The sequence below is a fragment of the Rhamphochromis sp. 'chilingali' genome (assembly GCF_963969265.1).
Source record: "Rhamphochromis sp. 'chilingali' genome assembly, chromosome: 5".
Lineage (NCBI taxonomy): Eukaryota > Metazoa > Chordata > Actinopteri > Cichliformes > Cichlidae > Rhamphochromis > Rhamphochromis sp. 'chilingali'.
This window is the reverse complement of record NC_137932.1, coordinates 26,448,848-26,465,986: the sequence shown is the minus strand read 5'-3', so window position 1 is coordinate 26,465,986 and position 17,139 is coordinate 26,448,848. Positions and strand designations below refer to the sequence as shown.

Genomic DNA, 17,139 nt, shown 5'->3' with positions numbered 1-17,139 from the left:
AATTTAAGAAAAGCTTTAAATAACTGGAAAACTTCATATTTTATTAATTATAATTTTCTATTAAATGACATCTTTTCTTAAGAGATGGAGCATCTGCACGTTCACGGAAGGAGTAATGGTCACTGCTTTTGTGCTTCGTGCAGTTAAAATATTAGTTTTCATTTCCTCAGAAATGACCAAAGATTAGTTTTATTTTTAAAACAGCAATTTCCTGGAAACTGACTTCAAACTGTGTTCAGAGTCTGTGCGCGTTCAGTAATCCACATGTTATTCCAGAGAACAGAAAATGATAGTTTGTATATGTAAGAAAACATCCTTGCAGCGGCAGTTTCCTGCTGAATCGTTGTTACAGCACAAGGATGAAAACTTCAAATTAAGGTGAAATATTCACAGCAGCACACTAAGAGCGCTTTTCAGTCAGTAATCAGGTTTTAATCGGCTCCTCCTGAAGCTCACTTTATGAGTGGTGCAATAATATTTGCAGCAGTCTGCGCAGATGTTTGCATATGAAGTTCACTCTAAGCATGACTCAGCTGTGAGCATTCACTTTAAAATAAAAACACAAATGACTGCAAGAAGAGTTTGTTTGTTTTTTAAACAAAAAACAAAAACAGGACAAACAAAGAAAATAAAATCAGCTGCAGGACTCTGAAACATAAAAAATGTTCCAACTCAGGACTGAATAACATGGGAGAGTAGCGAACACAAACCAGAGTGAAAGGAATCCTTTGCTGAAGCGTTCAATGCTATCTGGGAAAAATCACGCTCTTATGATTGTTTAGAAATACAGACAGAAACTTTTCTGTAATACAAAATGTGCTTTTCTGCATCACACATGGAGCATTGCACTCAGAACACATAACCAAAGACGCTGTGGCCTCACACTCTCACAGCCAGGAGGAAACCGTGATTGCAACCACAGCTCCATAAATACTGCGTCGCCATGGAAACCAGGAGAAAGCTGCAACTGGTTACCGGTAACAGGTACAAATATTATTTACAATTTCATTGATCATCACTGAATTCCTGATTCAGAGGAGAAAGCAAAGATCACACTTTGGTCTCAGTGTGACCGGCCTTTCAAAATAAAAGTACATAAAATACATTGAGTGGTGTTAACAGTCTGAGATGATCTCAGAGGAACACGAACCAACACGTCTCTGTTTGAGCTTCGCATCATTCAAAAGTCATAAAAGATCCTTGTTCACGTCAGATAAAGAAGTATTTTGGTCGGGGACAGAGAAGAGGAGGAAAAGTGTGTCTGCAGTGCTGGAGTGCACCACCTGCCCTGACGTAGCGTGTGACACTTTTGGACCACAAACTTAACAACAGTAATTAATTTGCTACAAAGATCTTAACAGCAGATCTTTATCACTTTACCTGCTTGCATCAGGATTCAGGCTACATGGACACATGAAGGAGGCGGAGCCTGCAGCTTATTAAACACATGATACAAGCTGCACCCGTTCATGTCTGTCTGTGTGTGTGTGTGTACAGCACGTACAGTAGTGAAGTATTAAAGTGTGTGCTCTGAATGCTTTAGTGAGTATGAACGCTGACGGTGCTCGATCACAGACTCATCTTAGCTCTGTGATCAACTGACGGCTGGACAAACGCAGACAGTCAGAGAACAGGCGTCTGCTTACTGTCCTCGGCTGCGCTGTTTGACCGTCTGAGTAAGACGACAGAATAAATACTCTGTATTCAGATGTAGGCTTCATCTACAAAGGTTCAAATTTTAGACACTTTAGTATCAAATCACCACTTTGACAGTTACAAGCCGATGAAGCGGTTTTACATCTGCAGACGGCCTTCTTGCAGGAATAAAGTCGGTCGTGGAAAAACTGTTTCTGGACAGATTCTTGTGAGAAATCTAAACTTTAGAAAGTCTCCTGCTGCTGAACACGGATGTGCACGTGCACAGAGTCCTCTGTGCAGAAGTTTAAGTTCCCATTAAGTAATCAGACATCAACACTGAAGCGTGGCGCTAACCCTGCAGTGACCCCGATGTGCCCGAAGTCCTGCTTTGTGCAGACATCCGTTTAGTCATCGATGAAAACAGAAACCCAGTATCTGGAGTCATCGGTCAGGGACAGACCATCAAATCTGGAGCTACCTGAATCACCTGTAAGAAGAGTCGGCACGTGTGGAGTCTACAGGGAGGATTCAGTCCTTCCCCTTTGAATGAGCTTCCATCAAAACGTTCGTGGGCTCACTGGAACTTTGTGGCGCCAAACTCGGCCTCGTGCAGAAACTGCTGCATCTTGGTTCGGACCCATGACTGTTTCTCTGCTGTCAGTCTCCTCATAGCCGGAGCCAGGCTCAGCAGGAACAGCGTCACGTCGTCCCTCTGCTCCATGTCACGCTCCCTCTGCGCATCCCTGGCTTCTGTCTTCGTCAGGAATTCCTCCAGCAGGCCGTCGACGCTCTTCCTCTTTGGCCGGAGCGGCCTGGGAGAAGCGGGGCGGCGCTCTTCCTCCACCACCTCCTCATCGTCCGTTTGGACGAGCAGCTCGTCCACGTCGCCTTCCAGCTCCTCTGTCTTCAGCTGGTTCAGCCGCGCCACGGTCCAGGACAGCGGCGGGCTGCGATGATGACTCTGCGGATCCTGCTGCAGAAGAGGGGTCTGCGAGGAAGAGCGTGACGAAGCTAAGGTCGTAGCAAGAGATGTCACCGAGTGCATCATCATCTCAAACAGCTCCTTCATGTTGGCGTGCTGCTGCGTCTGCAGGCCGTCGTCAGTGTCTGTGGCGCCTGAGTTCACCTCAACCTTTGCTTCTTTGGGCCTGGACGGGTCCAAGCCGACGGAGGGTAGCCGCTTCCTCTGCGGGAACTCTGAGGATGAGGACGAGGATGTCGTCGTGGTCGCGTCAGCTACGGCGAACCCTGAAAACAGACAAAACAATCAGAACTAAATCGATGTCGAATCACGAGAAAATATTAATCAAAAGCCATCAGAGACCCGGGTGCTCGGACTGCACATGGAAAAGCTGATGAGGAAGTACTGCAGGCTGGCCAATCAGAAGGAAGTGTCAGTACGAACCGTAGCTCTCGTCGTCGTCGCTCCGCGTCTCCGTGGTCGTGCTGCAGCCGACCATTTCGGCCACCTGGACCTGAGAGGGCTGTGGGTCCAGGGCCCAGCCGTTGGTACCGGCTGCCCGGGCATCGATGAACGGATTAAGGAACGACAGGATGGACGAGTATCTCCATGGCCGGTAGTTAAAGAGCCCGATGCCGCTCTCGCGCCGCTCCTTCTCACGCTGCCTCTCCCTCCTGTGCTGGTCTCTCAGTGTCTTCCACTTCCTTCTGCACTCCGACTCTAATGTGGAAAACCACAAGTTTGCTTTAAATAAACCATAAAACCATCAAATCCAACAGTTAAACCATCCTGCTGTGTCCACAACCAGAGACACACACACAGAGTCACATTAAACGCTTTATTTTCACCTGCATACAAAAACTAAAACTAATCTTTGCTCTAATTTAGTTTATTCTGCAAAAACTAAAACAAACTCCCAAACAACCGAACTATTTTTGTTTGCTTGGTCATATTTCACAGCAAACTTGTGTTTGGACAATATTCAACATTTGAAGCAATTTGACTGAAAATAACAAACAGTACTACTCACATGTGAAAATACTCACGGCTCCAAACTCCTGTGTGACTTTTAGCCAAATATGAATTTCAATCATAATTTTTGCTTCCAATGGTTATTTAAAAAAATGATTAAAAATAATACAAACAATTAACTAAATAGTATTAATTAAAAGGACCAAAAAAAGGCAATAATAAAATAACAACCAATTTTTAAAAAAAACAAAAACAAATGCAGAATCCAGATAAATTTTAAACATTCAAACTATTTTTTGGGATATTTTTTACAATTTACATTATGTTTCCTTCCATACATTTATGATTAAACATATTAGGCTGTTTGTTTAAAAAAAAATCCAAGTAATAAAATTTCTGTTGAATTTTATTTTAAAGGCTTTTAAATATAATTTAAAACGTCAGTAATTTCTATCATGTTATTATTAATTTTTAATGTTAAAACATATAAACCCATAAATAACAAAAGCGTATTAACAGCTCCTTTATTCTGTATTTTATTTTATTTTCCTTTCTTTTCTTCAGCGAACCATAATTTACTGTATTTGAAAATTTTTAAGTTCAGTTAACAAAGACTGTCTACATGAGTAAAACCTTAAATACTTGTGTTACAAACACACATACATATTTGGTCGTCATCACCTTTTTCCCCCAGTTCTGATTACTAGAAAAATCCACTACGACCAGTTATTTCCCAGTAATTACAATATATGAGTAAAAGCTGCTGATTAAAGTTGTCGTAGATTTTCTTACAGTGTTTCTTTCATAAATCTGTGCTGATAATTCTGAAGAGGAACCATTGTGCTGGAGCCGAGAGGCGACGAGCGTAGGAACATAATAAGGGTCGGACCGTATTTGTTTTGAACTTTTCTCTGATGAAAATCTGAATGTTTGACATGTTTTGAAAGTTTTCCCTCTCGCCCACATCGAAAGTGCTCCCGTGTGAGAGCTGAAGTTCGCGCCGGGATCTCGGCGCTGTTCTGAAACTCACCGGGGACTCCGACGATCTCCGCCACCTGCCGCCACGCGTCGCTCCGCATGTTCAGGTCCCGATAGGTCGGGGAGTTCATGTCGTAGAGACTCGGGAAGCCAGAGACCGCCATGATCAGCTTGTATTCCATTCTCCTGTATTTAAAACTCTGGCAGAGCGGAGCCGGACTGGAAAGAAAATAAAAGAACGAATGGGGGGAAACACTACTTCCGTTTCCGGTGCGTCACAGCTCATTTGTATAAAAAGTGACCAGATTTCAGTCCTTCGTTCGCTAGTGGTGTGCGATACTGCATATTTTGGTATCGATCCGATACCAAGTAAATGCGGGCCAGTATCGCCGATATCAATACCAATACTTTTCAATAAATAAGGTGGATACATCATTGAATTCCTAAATCTCAATTAATTTTTATAACCTTAAGTGTTTTTTGTGATGTTTCCTTTTTTATTATTAAATAGTTAAAACCCAGGACATAATTAGGATAAAGTTTATAATTAAATAGAAAATGCTTTCTTATTGTGGCTGCTCTGCGATGCCACTGCAGGTGAGATGGACTCACCTGCACCGCGTCTACAATCACGCCTGGCTGGCTTAAAACCTGTGCTCTGCTTGTGTTGTTGTTAGTGATGTGTACAGCTGGCGAGCTGCAGCGGTTGTACTAATGTACTGTTAGAGAAATCGTGTGATTATTGTAACGGTGGACAGCGCACGGCAAGGACCGGTTCGGGGTGAGCCGGAGGCTGGCGCGTCAGCGGGACCTGCCAAGCTGGAGACAGATGTGCACAGGGGTCCTGCCACACCCGAGGGCAGCGTGCTGTCCGGTCCAGCCTCTCTTCCAACAGAGGCAGCACGCTGCGCAGTACTGCGCGCCGACCGCCTGCTCAGCTGCCTGTGAGCCCCGGCTCACTTCCATGCCTGCTGCCCCGCCGCTGTTTGCCACATGGAAGGCTACCTGGGGCGACGATGATCCGGGCCGATTCCCTTGCCTGCTCGCGGAGGGGGCGAGTAGGTTAGATTCGGCCTCAGGGGCGAAGGGGGTATGTGGCGGAGTACGTTCTGCGATGCGCTGCAGGTGAGATGGACTTACCTGCGCGGCATCTACAATCATGCCTCGCCGGCGTAAAACCTGTGCTGTGTTCTGTGTTGTTGTTGATTGTGATGTGTGCAGCAGGAAAGCTGCAGCAGAATGTACTGTTACAGCAGCCATGTGATTATTGTAAGAATAAATCATGCTGTGAAGCATGAAAATGCCATCAGGTCTGCCGTGGCAGTTTACTTTTTTTTTTTTTTTTTTTTTTTTTTTTTTTAATAAAAATTTTTCAATAAATTGCGCAAACCAGTAAACAAATCAAAACAAGTACTGTTGAGAAACTATAATACAAAATTTACAATTAAAATTCTCAATAACAATAACTGGTAAAAATATAAATAATATGTAAACAACAGGCACGTGCAGAGGGGGGGCTAGAGGGGCTTTTTTTTTTTTTTTAATTCTTTTTTTTTTTTTTAATGTGTGTGCGTGCGGAGTCCTGTCTGTGCCCCTCAACAATAATATTTAACTATTAATCACAGTTTTGCTAAATAAAAGGATCTGGCTTGCATCAGTCACATGATCACATTTAACCAATGATCGCCCTTGACGGCAGAACGCGCTGGTTACGAGCCGGGAACGAGCTCACAAAGAGCACGCGCATTTTTTCCGGTCCGGAGCTGTAGGAGAAACACAAGTTAACTCAGAGACACAGACTGATGCGACAAAACCAGTAAGTAGGTGTACAGCGTACACTGTAGTGTATACCACCTAGGAGTATGGGCTTACAAGTAGTGCTGTCATATCTGCTGGCTACCTGGCTGTCATGGGTCTGCAGCTCTGTCCACCGTTTTAGGAAGCATATTTAGTTTTAAAGTATTTAGAACATATTTAGTTTTAAAGTAAGTTACAGGGCTTTTCCTGCCTTTCTGGGGGGATTATATTTCACTAAAAAACGATCTAATATGCATGTCCACATAATTATGCATTATTATAATTATAATATATTAAAAAACACACGCTGTATTTTAAAGAACATACATTAAGAAGCAGATTATATTAGATTTATATTTTAAATAAGACAAAATTTGGATTTTACAGCAGTAAAATTATTGTATCGCTACAGTTTAAAAATGTAATAAGCTTTGCCCCTGCACAGAGTGGATAGTGAAACAAATGGAATCATCATAATGACATTATTTCATATTTATTACTTCCCCCTCCTCATTGCTTTATTATTGTAGCTCTAGTAATAAAATTAAAAAAAAAGATTCTGGATCAGCACCATGATGCCCAAAGTATATACAGTATTCTGAAGAAGGTCTAAAATATCACTGTGTGTGCGTGCATGTGTGTGTTTTATGAAATGGATTTTTAAAAAAAATATTACTCATGATATAACATTGTCCAGACATGCCTGGTAAGGACATGAGGAGGAAACCGCAGGAGCTGTGTGAGGCTACTAAAGGCAGTGCTATAACATTTTTCTGTCATCATTTTATTAAAGATTAAGTGCAAGAGTTGTTAGGTGTGGATAATTAGATTATAGTTTATTGCAATAGCAAGTTGTGCCTTGTTCTCAAGTGGAGAGTGATATATGAAATGATGGAAGGAAGAAGAGAAGCAAAGAGTGATTCACAGGCAGAGCCTGAATTATTTCTCACAGTTTTTTGTTGCCTTATGGTTCCAAGCGCTGTCACCAATCTTTGCATTTTGTTATTATCTCATGACACTTGTTTAATCAGCTACCATCTCTCCTATGGACTTTTTAATGTTTACAGTCTCAGATCAACACAGCCCTGCCCTCCAGCACTATCCACAGCAACCCCTCAACAGCAACATTGTACCCATCAGGTAAAGCATCGGCTACATTTGCTTTGCCTTGTTGCCCATATTAGATTCTTGATGAATGTGTGTTGTTGTTATTCAGCCTGGTTCAATGTGCCCCTTTTTAACTTTGAGCACCTGCCCCTCTAAACCTCTCTGCACGGCCCTGGTAAACAACTTAACAACCCCCAACGCGTCTAAGTCAAGTCACGTGACAGCGCAACATGTAAACACAGGAGGGGGAAGAGGGAGCAAAGTGCCTCTGCTCTGCGCTGACACAGGAGCAGCGAGTCCAGCGACCTGGCTGTTTCATGCCATGCCATCAATGTGGATTGTCCAGACTGAGAGACCTCTTCTGAAGCAAACCATGAATCAACATGTGAACATGACCTGATGCTGCTGAAGTGAAGCAAAGTTACAGAGGTTTGATTACAGACACAGCTGAGAGTTTGTAATCTGTCATCATTTTAAAAGGTTTAAATTTCTTCAGTATTGAACAGCAGAAATGAGGCTTTGTTTTCGGAGGCCGACAGCAGTGAACACAACAGCAGACTGGTGCGTAATAAGCAGTGAATAATGCAAAAAAAAAAGTTTTGAAGGTAAACTGTTCTTGAAGTACACTGAGAGAGAGAGAGCTGTGCAGGAAGTAAATGTCAAAGTCAGAGAGAATTCATGATGATGTTCATCAAACGTAAAGCGTAGTTTGCATCTTCTTTTGCTGCTGGTTGGGTCAGTTTTGGTTGGAGACAGATGAAACCTGCAGCTTCAGGATCTGTGAGCTGTCCACTTTCAGCTCCGACGGCGTGTCCGTGTACATGCTGTCGAGTGAACGATCCACGCTCTGTGTTTCCATCTTTGTGTGTTTAGCTGCTCTCATTTACTGTTTTATCTGTTTGGTTGTTGTTGAAATACTTTTGGGAGCATTAACCTGAGATCCTGGCAAAATACATTAATATTAAAAATCGATTCAGGATTGAATGAATCAACATCGCTTTATTCAAATTAAAAAGATTTAAATAGGAGAATCCATTTTTTTACACCCGCCTCTAATGCTGGGTAATGTCAGCTGGTCCATGGGTAGCTGGCTGTGAGGCTCAGGGAGCGTCTACAAAGTGCAACACTGAAAAAACGTCATCCATAAATATTGAGTAATAACTGGACTCTCATACAGCGGGACTCAAATGCCTTTAAACATCAGCTTATCCTGCTGATCCAAGTCCAACACTGAGTTTGCAAAAACATGTTTGTCAATCATTTTGTTTGGTTTCTGAGGAAAATGATTTAATAACTTGCTGCTAATACACAACATTTCATCATATTTCCTCATAACCCTCTTTTGTCTGACCATTTGAATCCCATTTGAATTTGCAATAAAGGATCCACAGAGTTTGGTACGGAGCCCCACAGGGGACATGGGAGGAAAAAAAATTAAGACGGACTTTTGCAAGATCTCACAAAACTAACTCGGGATCTCGCAAAAGTTTTGCAAGATCTCGCAAAAGTTTTAGCCGCATTCTTCGGACGCCGGCTCGAAGCCGACCGGGAGGTCGAGGCACGATGTGATGGGAAAGCAGTGTTCCTCCTGGCTGTAGTAGGTCTCGACCTCCCGTTAGCTTTGAGCTAACGGGAGGTCGAAGGCCGAAGAATGCGGCTAAAACTTTTGCGAGATCTCGCAAAAGTCCGTCTTAATTTTTTTTTTTTCTCCCATGTTTTTTTTCTCCGTAGTTTGGTGACAATAATGACAGTAGATGGTTGTGTGAAATTGCTGGAAGCAAATTAGTGTGTGATGTTCTTTCAGTGTTGCACTTTGTAGACGGTCCCTGAGCACTGGTCTCACAGCCAGCTGCACACAGAGACCAGTGTTGTTAGTCCAGGTCAGAACATGACTTGTTGGAATGAAAATGAGCTTGTAGTTTGTCTGCTTTAATAATGTGACTGGAAAAAAGTGTGACTCCAAATATGTCCATTTCTTTCACACTTCACGTTTAAAAGTGAAGCCTTGTGGTTGGAAAAACACGACTTTTGAAAATCTATGTTCTGTTTTAATGATAAATGTAAGACTTTAATGTGAAACATTCAGAGTTTTTTCTCTTGTTGTGTTTGTTTGAATCTCCTTCCTGTTGGCTTCAGCTGTTTGGAGTTTCCCGCGGCCCCTGCCCACCTTTCCTGATTCAGAGAGAGGGGCCCTGATTAACTGTGTAGTGTTCTTCCTCACAGTTCTAAGTATCAGACACAACCATGAATAATCCACAGCTGACTCTCTTTAGCAGGTCAAAGGTCACGGCACACAGCAGACAGTGGGAAATATTATAATTCTGATCATTTATCAGCGCACATCCATATGTATAAAAACAAAGCTGACACTGTGAGACTTGATGAGAGGTGTGATCATCACAGCAGAGGGCTTTGTGTCAAAGTCACTGAGGATCAAACAGAAACACATGAAGCAGATTTTCCTGTTCTGGCTTTTTATAGCAGATAACCTTCAAAATATTCTGCAGTCGATCAAAAACTGAAGCAAACATGAATCAACATGTGAACATGAGCTGATGCTGCTGAAGTGAAGCAAAGTTACAGAGGTTTGATTACAGACACAGCTGAGAGTTTGTAATCTGTCATCATTTTAAAAGGTTTAAATTTCTTCAGTATTGAACAGCAGAAATGAGGCTTTGTTTTCGGAGGCCGACAGCAGTGAACACAACAGCAGACTGGTGCGTAATAAGCAGTGAATAATGCAGAAAACAGATTTTTGAAGGTAAACTGTTCTTGAAGTACACTGAGAGAGAGAGAGAGCTGTGCAGGAAGTAAACGTCAAAGTCAGAGAGAATTCATGATGATGTTCATCAAACGTAAAGCGTAGTTTGGATCTTCTTTTGCTGCTGGTTGGGTCAGTTTTGGTTGGAGACAGATGAAACCTGCAGCTTCAGGATCTGTGAGCTGTCCACTTTCAGCCCCGACGGCGTGTCCGTGTACGTGTCGTCGAGTGAACGATCCACGCTCTGTGTTTCCATCTTTGTGTGTTTAGCTGCTGTCGTTTACCGTTTTATCTGTTTGGTTGTTGTTAAAATACTTTTGGGAGCATTAACCTGAGATTCTGGCAAAATACATTTATATTAAAAATCGATTCAGGATTGAATGAATCAACATCGCTTTATTCAAATTAAAAAGATTTAAATAGGAGAATCCATTTTTTTACATCCGCCTCTAATGCTGGGTAATGTCAGCTGGTCCATGTGCAGCTGGTTGTGAGGCTCAGGGAGCGTCTACAAAGTGCAACACTGATAGAACATCATCCATAAATATTGAGTAATAACTGGACTCTCATGCAGCGAGACTCAAAAACCTTTAAACATCAGCTTATCCTGCTGATCCAAGTCCAACACTGAGTTTGTAAAAACATGTTTGTCAATCATTTTGTTTGGTTTCTGAGGAAAATGATTCAATAACTTGCTGCTAATACACAACATTTCATCATATTTCCTCATAACCCTCTTTTGTCTGACCATTTGAATCCCATTTGAATTTGCAATAAAGGATCCACAGAGTTTGGTGACAATAATTACAGTAGATGCTTGTGTGAAAGTGAGTTTTTTCTCTTGTTGTGTATGTTTGAATCTCCTTCCTGTTGGCTTCAGCTGTTTGGAGTTTCCATTTTCTAAACTTCTACATTCTGAACCTCCTTCAGCTCTGAACAGATGATGAAACACTGAATGAGCTCACACTTTGTCTAATAAACTTACATCTTTCATTCTTTATACAGATTGATGGACTGTAGTTTGTCAGAGATCAGCTGTGATTATCTGGCAGCAGCACTGAAGTCCAACCCCTCCCATCTGAGACAGCTGGACCTGAGTGACAACAACAACCTGCAAGATCCAGGAGTGAAGCATCTGTGTGGCTTTCTGGAGAGTCCAGGATGTGGACTTGAAACTCTGGGGTCAGTCAGCATGTTTTAGTTGTGCTGAGATGAATATGATGTGAAAGTTGTGCTGACACTAAACTGCAGACATCAGGCTGATATTATACTGATCCACACTGAGGATCTTCATGGTAAAGTCTGTTTTCTTCTTCTCTGGTTTAGTCCATTGACTGTAGCAGAACAATGTTCACATTTCAAACCTTCAAAGAAGAAGAAAAATCCTCCACTGGATAATTCACTGTTAAACTCTCAAACTCTTCATTCCACCTTAAAGTCTGTCTGACACTGAAATCCAAAGCAAAATGTCTGTTTGCTTTACAGACAGCAGTCCAACACAAACATACACACATCATCCAAAACGTTTCATGAAGCAGACTGTGAAGATCAAAGCTGCATTAGAAAGCTCACATGAATGAATGAGTGGACAGAAGTGGACAGAGATCATCTGATGCACTTCAAAGGCTTTAAATCAGCACATTTCTCATTATTCTTTATCAACTCTGTTAGGTTTCTATTGGGTCTGTGTTTCCACAAGCCCCGCTAATTCTAGAGACTTATTCATCATGAAGAAAACAAGACAGTCGATCGATCGATTATTTGCGCAAGGGAGGCCTCGTCTGTGTCCACCACGAAAATGACCCCCAGATCTGACCTCCTCCTGCTACCTTTTATTGAGAGACGGTTCACACAAAACACGTCAGAACAAAGCCACGCCCCCTTGGTTCTAAGACAAAGCATTGTATGTATATATGTGAACTTCTGTAAGAGTGTGTGTGTGTGTGTGTGTGTGTGTGTGTGTGTGTGTGTGTGTGTGTGTGTGTGTGTGTGTGTGTGTGTGTGTGTGTGTGTGTGTGAGACCTGCTGACCAAAGGGTTGTAAACGCAGGAGGCTTACATCAAAAGCACAAGGTTGTGTCTGTGATAAAAGACTACAGCCCCCCACCTAGAACCTCGAGAATCTGGGGGGAAGGACAGTGGAATTTCTTTCATCATAGTTAAAACAATGTACAAATTGTAAACATAAAAATGATAAACATTTAACAATTCACTCTAACAGTTTCTATTAAAGGTTGTAATTTGTATATGAAAAAGTGCTTTGGCTCAGCAGGGATCAGCTTACAGGTAGAATACAGCTGCTGGATGGGATTAGCATGTCATAGCTATCTACCAAAATGCTAACCATCTATGGATCATTTTTGCTAACTGTTTATTCAGCTTAGGCTCACAGGGCTGGAGCCTGTGCCCTAGCTGTCATAGGGCAAGAGGCGTGGTCCACGTGCACAGGTGAGCAGTCCATCACAGGGCCAACAGAGAGAGATAGAGAAGCACTCTCTCACATCCACACCTACAGCCAATTTAGAAGCACCAATGAACCTAAGCAGCATTTCATTGGACTGTGGGAGAACATCCAACCTCCACAGAAAGGCCAACAAGCTTCAACCTACAACCTTCTTGCTTTAAGGCACTAGTGCTAACCACTTTTCCCCATTTCAGCCCAAGTCCTGCATCTTCCTGTTTCTGACTCCAGGCCAGCTCCACTAACACTTTCTCATTAGACACTGCCACCTAGTGGAGGAAGTCTTAGTTCCATTTGAAGCTTCAGATTACAGTTAGTTCCTTTAAAAAGAGGTGGAGGTGGTGGGGCCACAGCACCATCATCACTGAGTGCCATAGGACACTTAACCTTTGTTTCCATATGCTGGGAACTTCCTGTTGTTCCAAGGAGGACTGGAAAATGTGTGAAAATCTCCCAGTCAGTTCCTCACAGCACACTTCAATCATTTCCCTCCCACAGCATCAGGACCAGGGCTTTTTCTCTCTTTGGTCCCACTAAGAGATTTCCACACAAACGCCTCATCAGTGGGGCTCTCAGAGCTACCAGCCCTTTGCTACAATCACGAAGCTCTTCATTGAAATCAATGATATCAAAGCTGGAATCAAATGAGTCCAAGTCTTCTGCTGATTCAGCATCACATTCATCTTTGGTCCTTGTTCTGCATCCCCACCATGGACTTCATTCCTTTCCAAGCCAGCCTTGAGTGTCCTTTATTCAGCTCATCCTCTGCTTTACTTTTACACCTGATTTTAGCTGCTTTATCTCTCTTTGAACACGTTTCTGTGTGAATAAGATAAAGGTCTAATCATCTCTTAGTTTACTCAGATTGGACAGAGTGTATATTTGTTAATAATTTGAATAATTTTGGATAAGGATAAGTGTAAGATAATGGGGAATTTCAGTCTTTACTTTATAATTTGTTTAGCGTAAGATTTACAGTTAAATTGTATTTTCTTGCCTTATTTAATTTTTACGTACTGTTCCTTTATTACACGGTAACTGTGCACAGGGGAAGTGTTCGCGACTGGCAGTGTGGAGTAACGGGGCTTTAACTAGCTGTGGAGTAAAACAGTCTTCTTACTTTGTGGATTATGTTCAACTGCACTAAGACACGCGTACGGCCCGACTACCAGCTAGTGCTTCTGCGATATTACTGTGCCTCAATCTTTTTCTTCTCTCCCTCATAACAAGACAGCTCCTTCTGCCTGAGAACATGTTGGAGTGATTTACTAATCCAGGGCTGCTTATTGGGGAAAATACTTCCTGTTTTCAAAGTAATCCCCATTTTTCCCAGAAAGAAATGTAAGTAGAAATCGATGATCTAAGTGAGAACATGAGCCTTTAAAAAGTCCCAGTAGGTGCAGTCAAAGCAGTCCCTCAGTCCCAGTATAGAGTCTTTGGTCCAGACTGGAACAACTGTGTGCCTGGTTTGAGCTCTCTTCAGTCCTGTGACCTGACAGACCCAGAGGGGCGATCACATCACATTTAGAAGCTCCCCTAATGGAGCCACAACACATGTCCAATACTTAGTCTGTCTTGTTGGACCAACTGGAAGAAATGATTCAAGGACTTAGTCACAGAACAGAGATTCAAATCTCCTAAATCCAACTGGCTGCATCGGGGCATATAGTCTGAAACTCTGCACAGTTTCCTGTTTGAAGCTGCTTCCTGTTGGCTTCAGCTGTTTGGAGTTTCCATTTTCTAAACTTCTACATTCTGAACCTTCTTCAGCTCTGAACAGATGATGAAACACTGAATGATTTCAAGCTCACACTTTGTCTAATAAACTTACATCTTTCATTCTTTATACAGATTGATGGACTGTAGTTTGTCAGAGATCAGCTGTGATTGTCTGGCAGCAGCGCTGAAGTCCAACCCCTCCCATCTGAGACAGCTGGACCTGTGGGGAAACAACCTGAAGGATCCAGATGTGAAGCAGCTGTGGGATCTTTAGCAGAGTCCAGACTACAGACTGGAGACTCTGAGGTCAGTAGAGTGATGGAGTGAGTGGGTGGTGCTGTCAGCAGTATTGTACTAAACACAGTCAGTATGAAACAAAGATCCAGTGTTTACTGTAAAGCTGCAGCTTCTCAGTGAAGCTGTGAGAGGAGAATGGTGACAGGCTTCAGGATTGGACACAAAAACTTCCTGTTTCTGAAGTTTATGGTCACCATAGTAACGGCTAACACGCTCTGATCAAACACTGTCAACAGCCAATCAGCTCTCTGAACAAAGCAGCACGCAGACCAATGACTGCATTCATTTCCAAGTTTAAAGCAGTGAAGAACACAGTCTATAGGTGAGGAAGAATTTAGTGAGAGCAGATGTTTGGATGGAATTCCTCCAGTTAACAGCTGGAACCGTCCATCTGGATTGTTGGGCTTGTTGTTGGGGTTCCTACAGAGCTCAGTGGACACACCAAGGTTCTTCTAATGAATGAAAGTCCAAACTCAAACTAGGAGGGAAAAACATTTTCATCAACTTCAATAAAAATCCAAAGATTAGAAAAAGTGAAGCAACAATGAGTCCTAGTACAGTCCCAGCACTGAAGTCCCTGCTGCTCTTTATACTGGATGTGCTGCATCACTGACTGACTGCTGATGAAGATTATCTGGAAACACTTGTTTATCTCCTCTGCTCTTCCTTCTTCTCTCTGCAGGTGGAGGTGATGATGGTAAACAGGACGGTGTGTGTGCTGAGGGAGGAGGAGCTGTGTCCTGATGATCCAGAGAGGTTGAAGCAGCAGCAGCTTGTGTGTAGAGATGCTCTGACTGGGCCATGTTACTGGGAGGTGGAGAGGAGAGCTTCATCCAGCAGTGACTGACAGAGGAATAAGCAGAAGTGCAGATGACTGTCAGTGCTGCAGAGTGAACTGCTCTGAGAACAGCTCCACTATCAGACACAATGTAGAGTCCAGCATCATCCCTGTGTGTCCCTCTGGATCTGACAGAGGATCATCAGTGTATCTGGACTGCTCTGCTGCTGCTCTGTCCTTCTACAGTCTCTGCACAGTCTCTGTCTGACTCTGGCTTCAGATCCTCCTGGATCAAACTCACCTGGAAAGACTTTCAAACATCACTCAATAGATTTGAATACAGAATATATTTGATATATACTGTAGATGTACTGTAGAGTTGCAGTTTGTCACTTGTAAATACAGTCTGTGAGCAACTATGAGCTGAAAGATCTTTCTAGAAATACGAAATGTTTTCGCTCTTCTGTTGCTTTTTCATATATTTCCACAACATTAATATTGATCTCACCTGTTTCATGCTTTTATACATAAAACCGGACTCGTGTGATTTGAGGCTGCTGTGGTTGCTGTGCTGCACGTCTTCATTTAGATAATAGAGTTATCTAGTGGTTCAGAGGGAGAACTGCAGGAGGTGGAGCTGTGTTTTAGCATGGAAAACTTTTTATCTTTTAGGCGCAGATACAAATATGACAAGTATCAGTGTAAGATACAAAAGGTCAAATCAGTTAGCAGAGGGAACAGTGATCACACAGAAATGTAAGAATAGAAACATAACAGTGAATCTGGACATGTATACAGATGGAAGCAAACAAACAGGATGTAACACTACATTAAAGCCACAAATGGGAAGAAAACAACCCCAAAGGAAAATATATTTGATCTCAGGAATCCAAATCAGATGCTTTAGAGCAGGGATCGACAAGCCTGGGCATGCGTGTCACAGCTGGCACGTGAAGGGTTAACTGATGGCACGATCATAGCTGCACTGGCCATCGGGCATACCGATGGTGATTTTTGTTTTTATGGGGGGGAAATGATGGTTTTTTTTGGTTTTTTTGTAACGGTATAAACGATGAAAGGTGGTGGATTGGCCACACTGTAAGAGATATACATAAAAATTACAGTTAATAACTGTAAAATGGCAACAGTAAAAACAGTAAACATTGAATCTAAAAGAGTAATTGATTGTAATATGGACATTACATTTCTGTAAATTGAAAAACAGTGATTTGCTTTGGTGCCGCTTCTTAATGACTGTATCTTAGCTAACAACCCCAACTACCAGATTCAACTTGTAATTGGCTAAAAATAACTTAGCCTACCGGTGAGAGGGACGTTGCTAGCTGGCAGTTTTTACAAGCAATGTTGAACGTTCCATATTCAGACACTTCAAAAGCTTCAGGAGCATCAGTACCACGTAAATACACGGATACATCCGGATACTCGAGTCAGAATTCACAATGGGTTTTTGGGACTTTCTTGTGTATGGACCAATGTTTTCTTTTCTGAGCAAACCAGAAAGCTTTAATGAGCAGCTGGATTTGTGTCGCATTAACTGGCTGGACACAGAGGACATCGAAATGCAGCTGATTGAACTGAAAAGCTCGACTCTGTGGGGGTCAAAGTTTGCAGAACTATGAACGCTGGAATCCACAGCTGTGCGTGTTCATG

The 17,139-nt window shown here is 42.5% G+C and overlaps 2 protein-coding genes across 2 annotated transcripts; one reads left to right on the top strand and one right to left on the bottom strand.

Moving 5' to 3' along the window:
- Positions 1–577: 577 nt before the first annotated feature.
- LOC308396807 (uncharacterized protein) lies at positions 578–4,862 on the bottom strand. The gene is made up of 3 exons (XM_080882392.1): positions 4,602–4,862; positions 3,044–3,319; positions 578–2,886 (listed from the first exon to the last, which is right to left on the bottom strand). The coding sequence occupies exons 1-3, from the start codon at positions 4,729–4,731 to the stop codon at positions 2,213–2,215; spliced, it is 1,080 nt and encodes a 359-aa protein (XP_080738518.1). The 5' UTR covers positions 4,732–4,862; the 3' UTR covers positions 578–2,212.
- Positions 4,863–5,367: 505 nt separating this feature from the next.
- On the top strand, positions 5,368–15,872 carry LOC308396808 (NACHT, LRR and PYD domains-containing protein 1-like). Its single transcript, XM_080882393.1, has 4 exons — positions 5,368–5,674; positions 11,220–11,396; positions 14,526–14,699; positions 15,373–15,872. The coding sequence occupies exons 1-3, from the start codon at positions 5,379–5,381 to the stop codon at positions 14,665–14,667; spliced, it is 615 nt and encodes a 204-aa protein (XP_080738519.1). The 5' UTR covers positions 5,368–5,378; the 3' UTR covers positions 14,668–14,699; positions 15,373–15,872.
- Positions 15,873–17,139: the final 1,267 nt, after the last annotated feature.

Excerpts from the sequence above, each read along its gene's own strand:
- LOC308396807 (XM_080882392.1), bottom strand. The coding sequence starts at position 4,731 with ATGGAATACAAGCTGATCATGGCGGTCTCTGGCTTCCCGAGTCTCTAC. Across the intron at positions 3,320-4,601 it reads GGAGATCGTCGGAGTCCCCG|AGTCGGAGTGCAGAAGGAAG; the intron begins GTGAGTTTCAGA and ends TTTCCACATTAG. Across the intron at positions 2,887-3,043 it reads CGACGACGACGAGAGCTACG|GGTTCGCCGTAGCTGACGCG; the intron begins GTTCGTACTGAC and ends GTCTGTTTTCAG.
- LOC308396808 (XM_080882393.1), top strand. The coding sequence starts at position 5,379 with ATGTGCACAGGGGTCCTGCCACACCCGAGGGCAGCGTGCTGTCCGGTC. Across the intron at positions 5,675-11,219 it reads CGTTCTGCGATGCGCTGCAG|ATTGATGGACTGTAGTTTGT; the intron begins GTGAGATGGACT and ends TTCTTTATACAG. Across the intron at positions 11,397-14,525 it reads TGTGGACTTGAAACTCTGGG|ATTGATGGACTGTAGTTTGT; the intron begins GTCAGTCAGCAT and ends TTCTTTATACAG.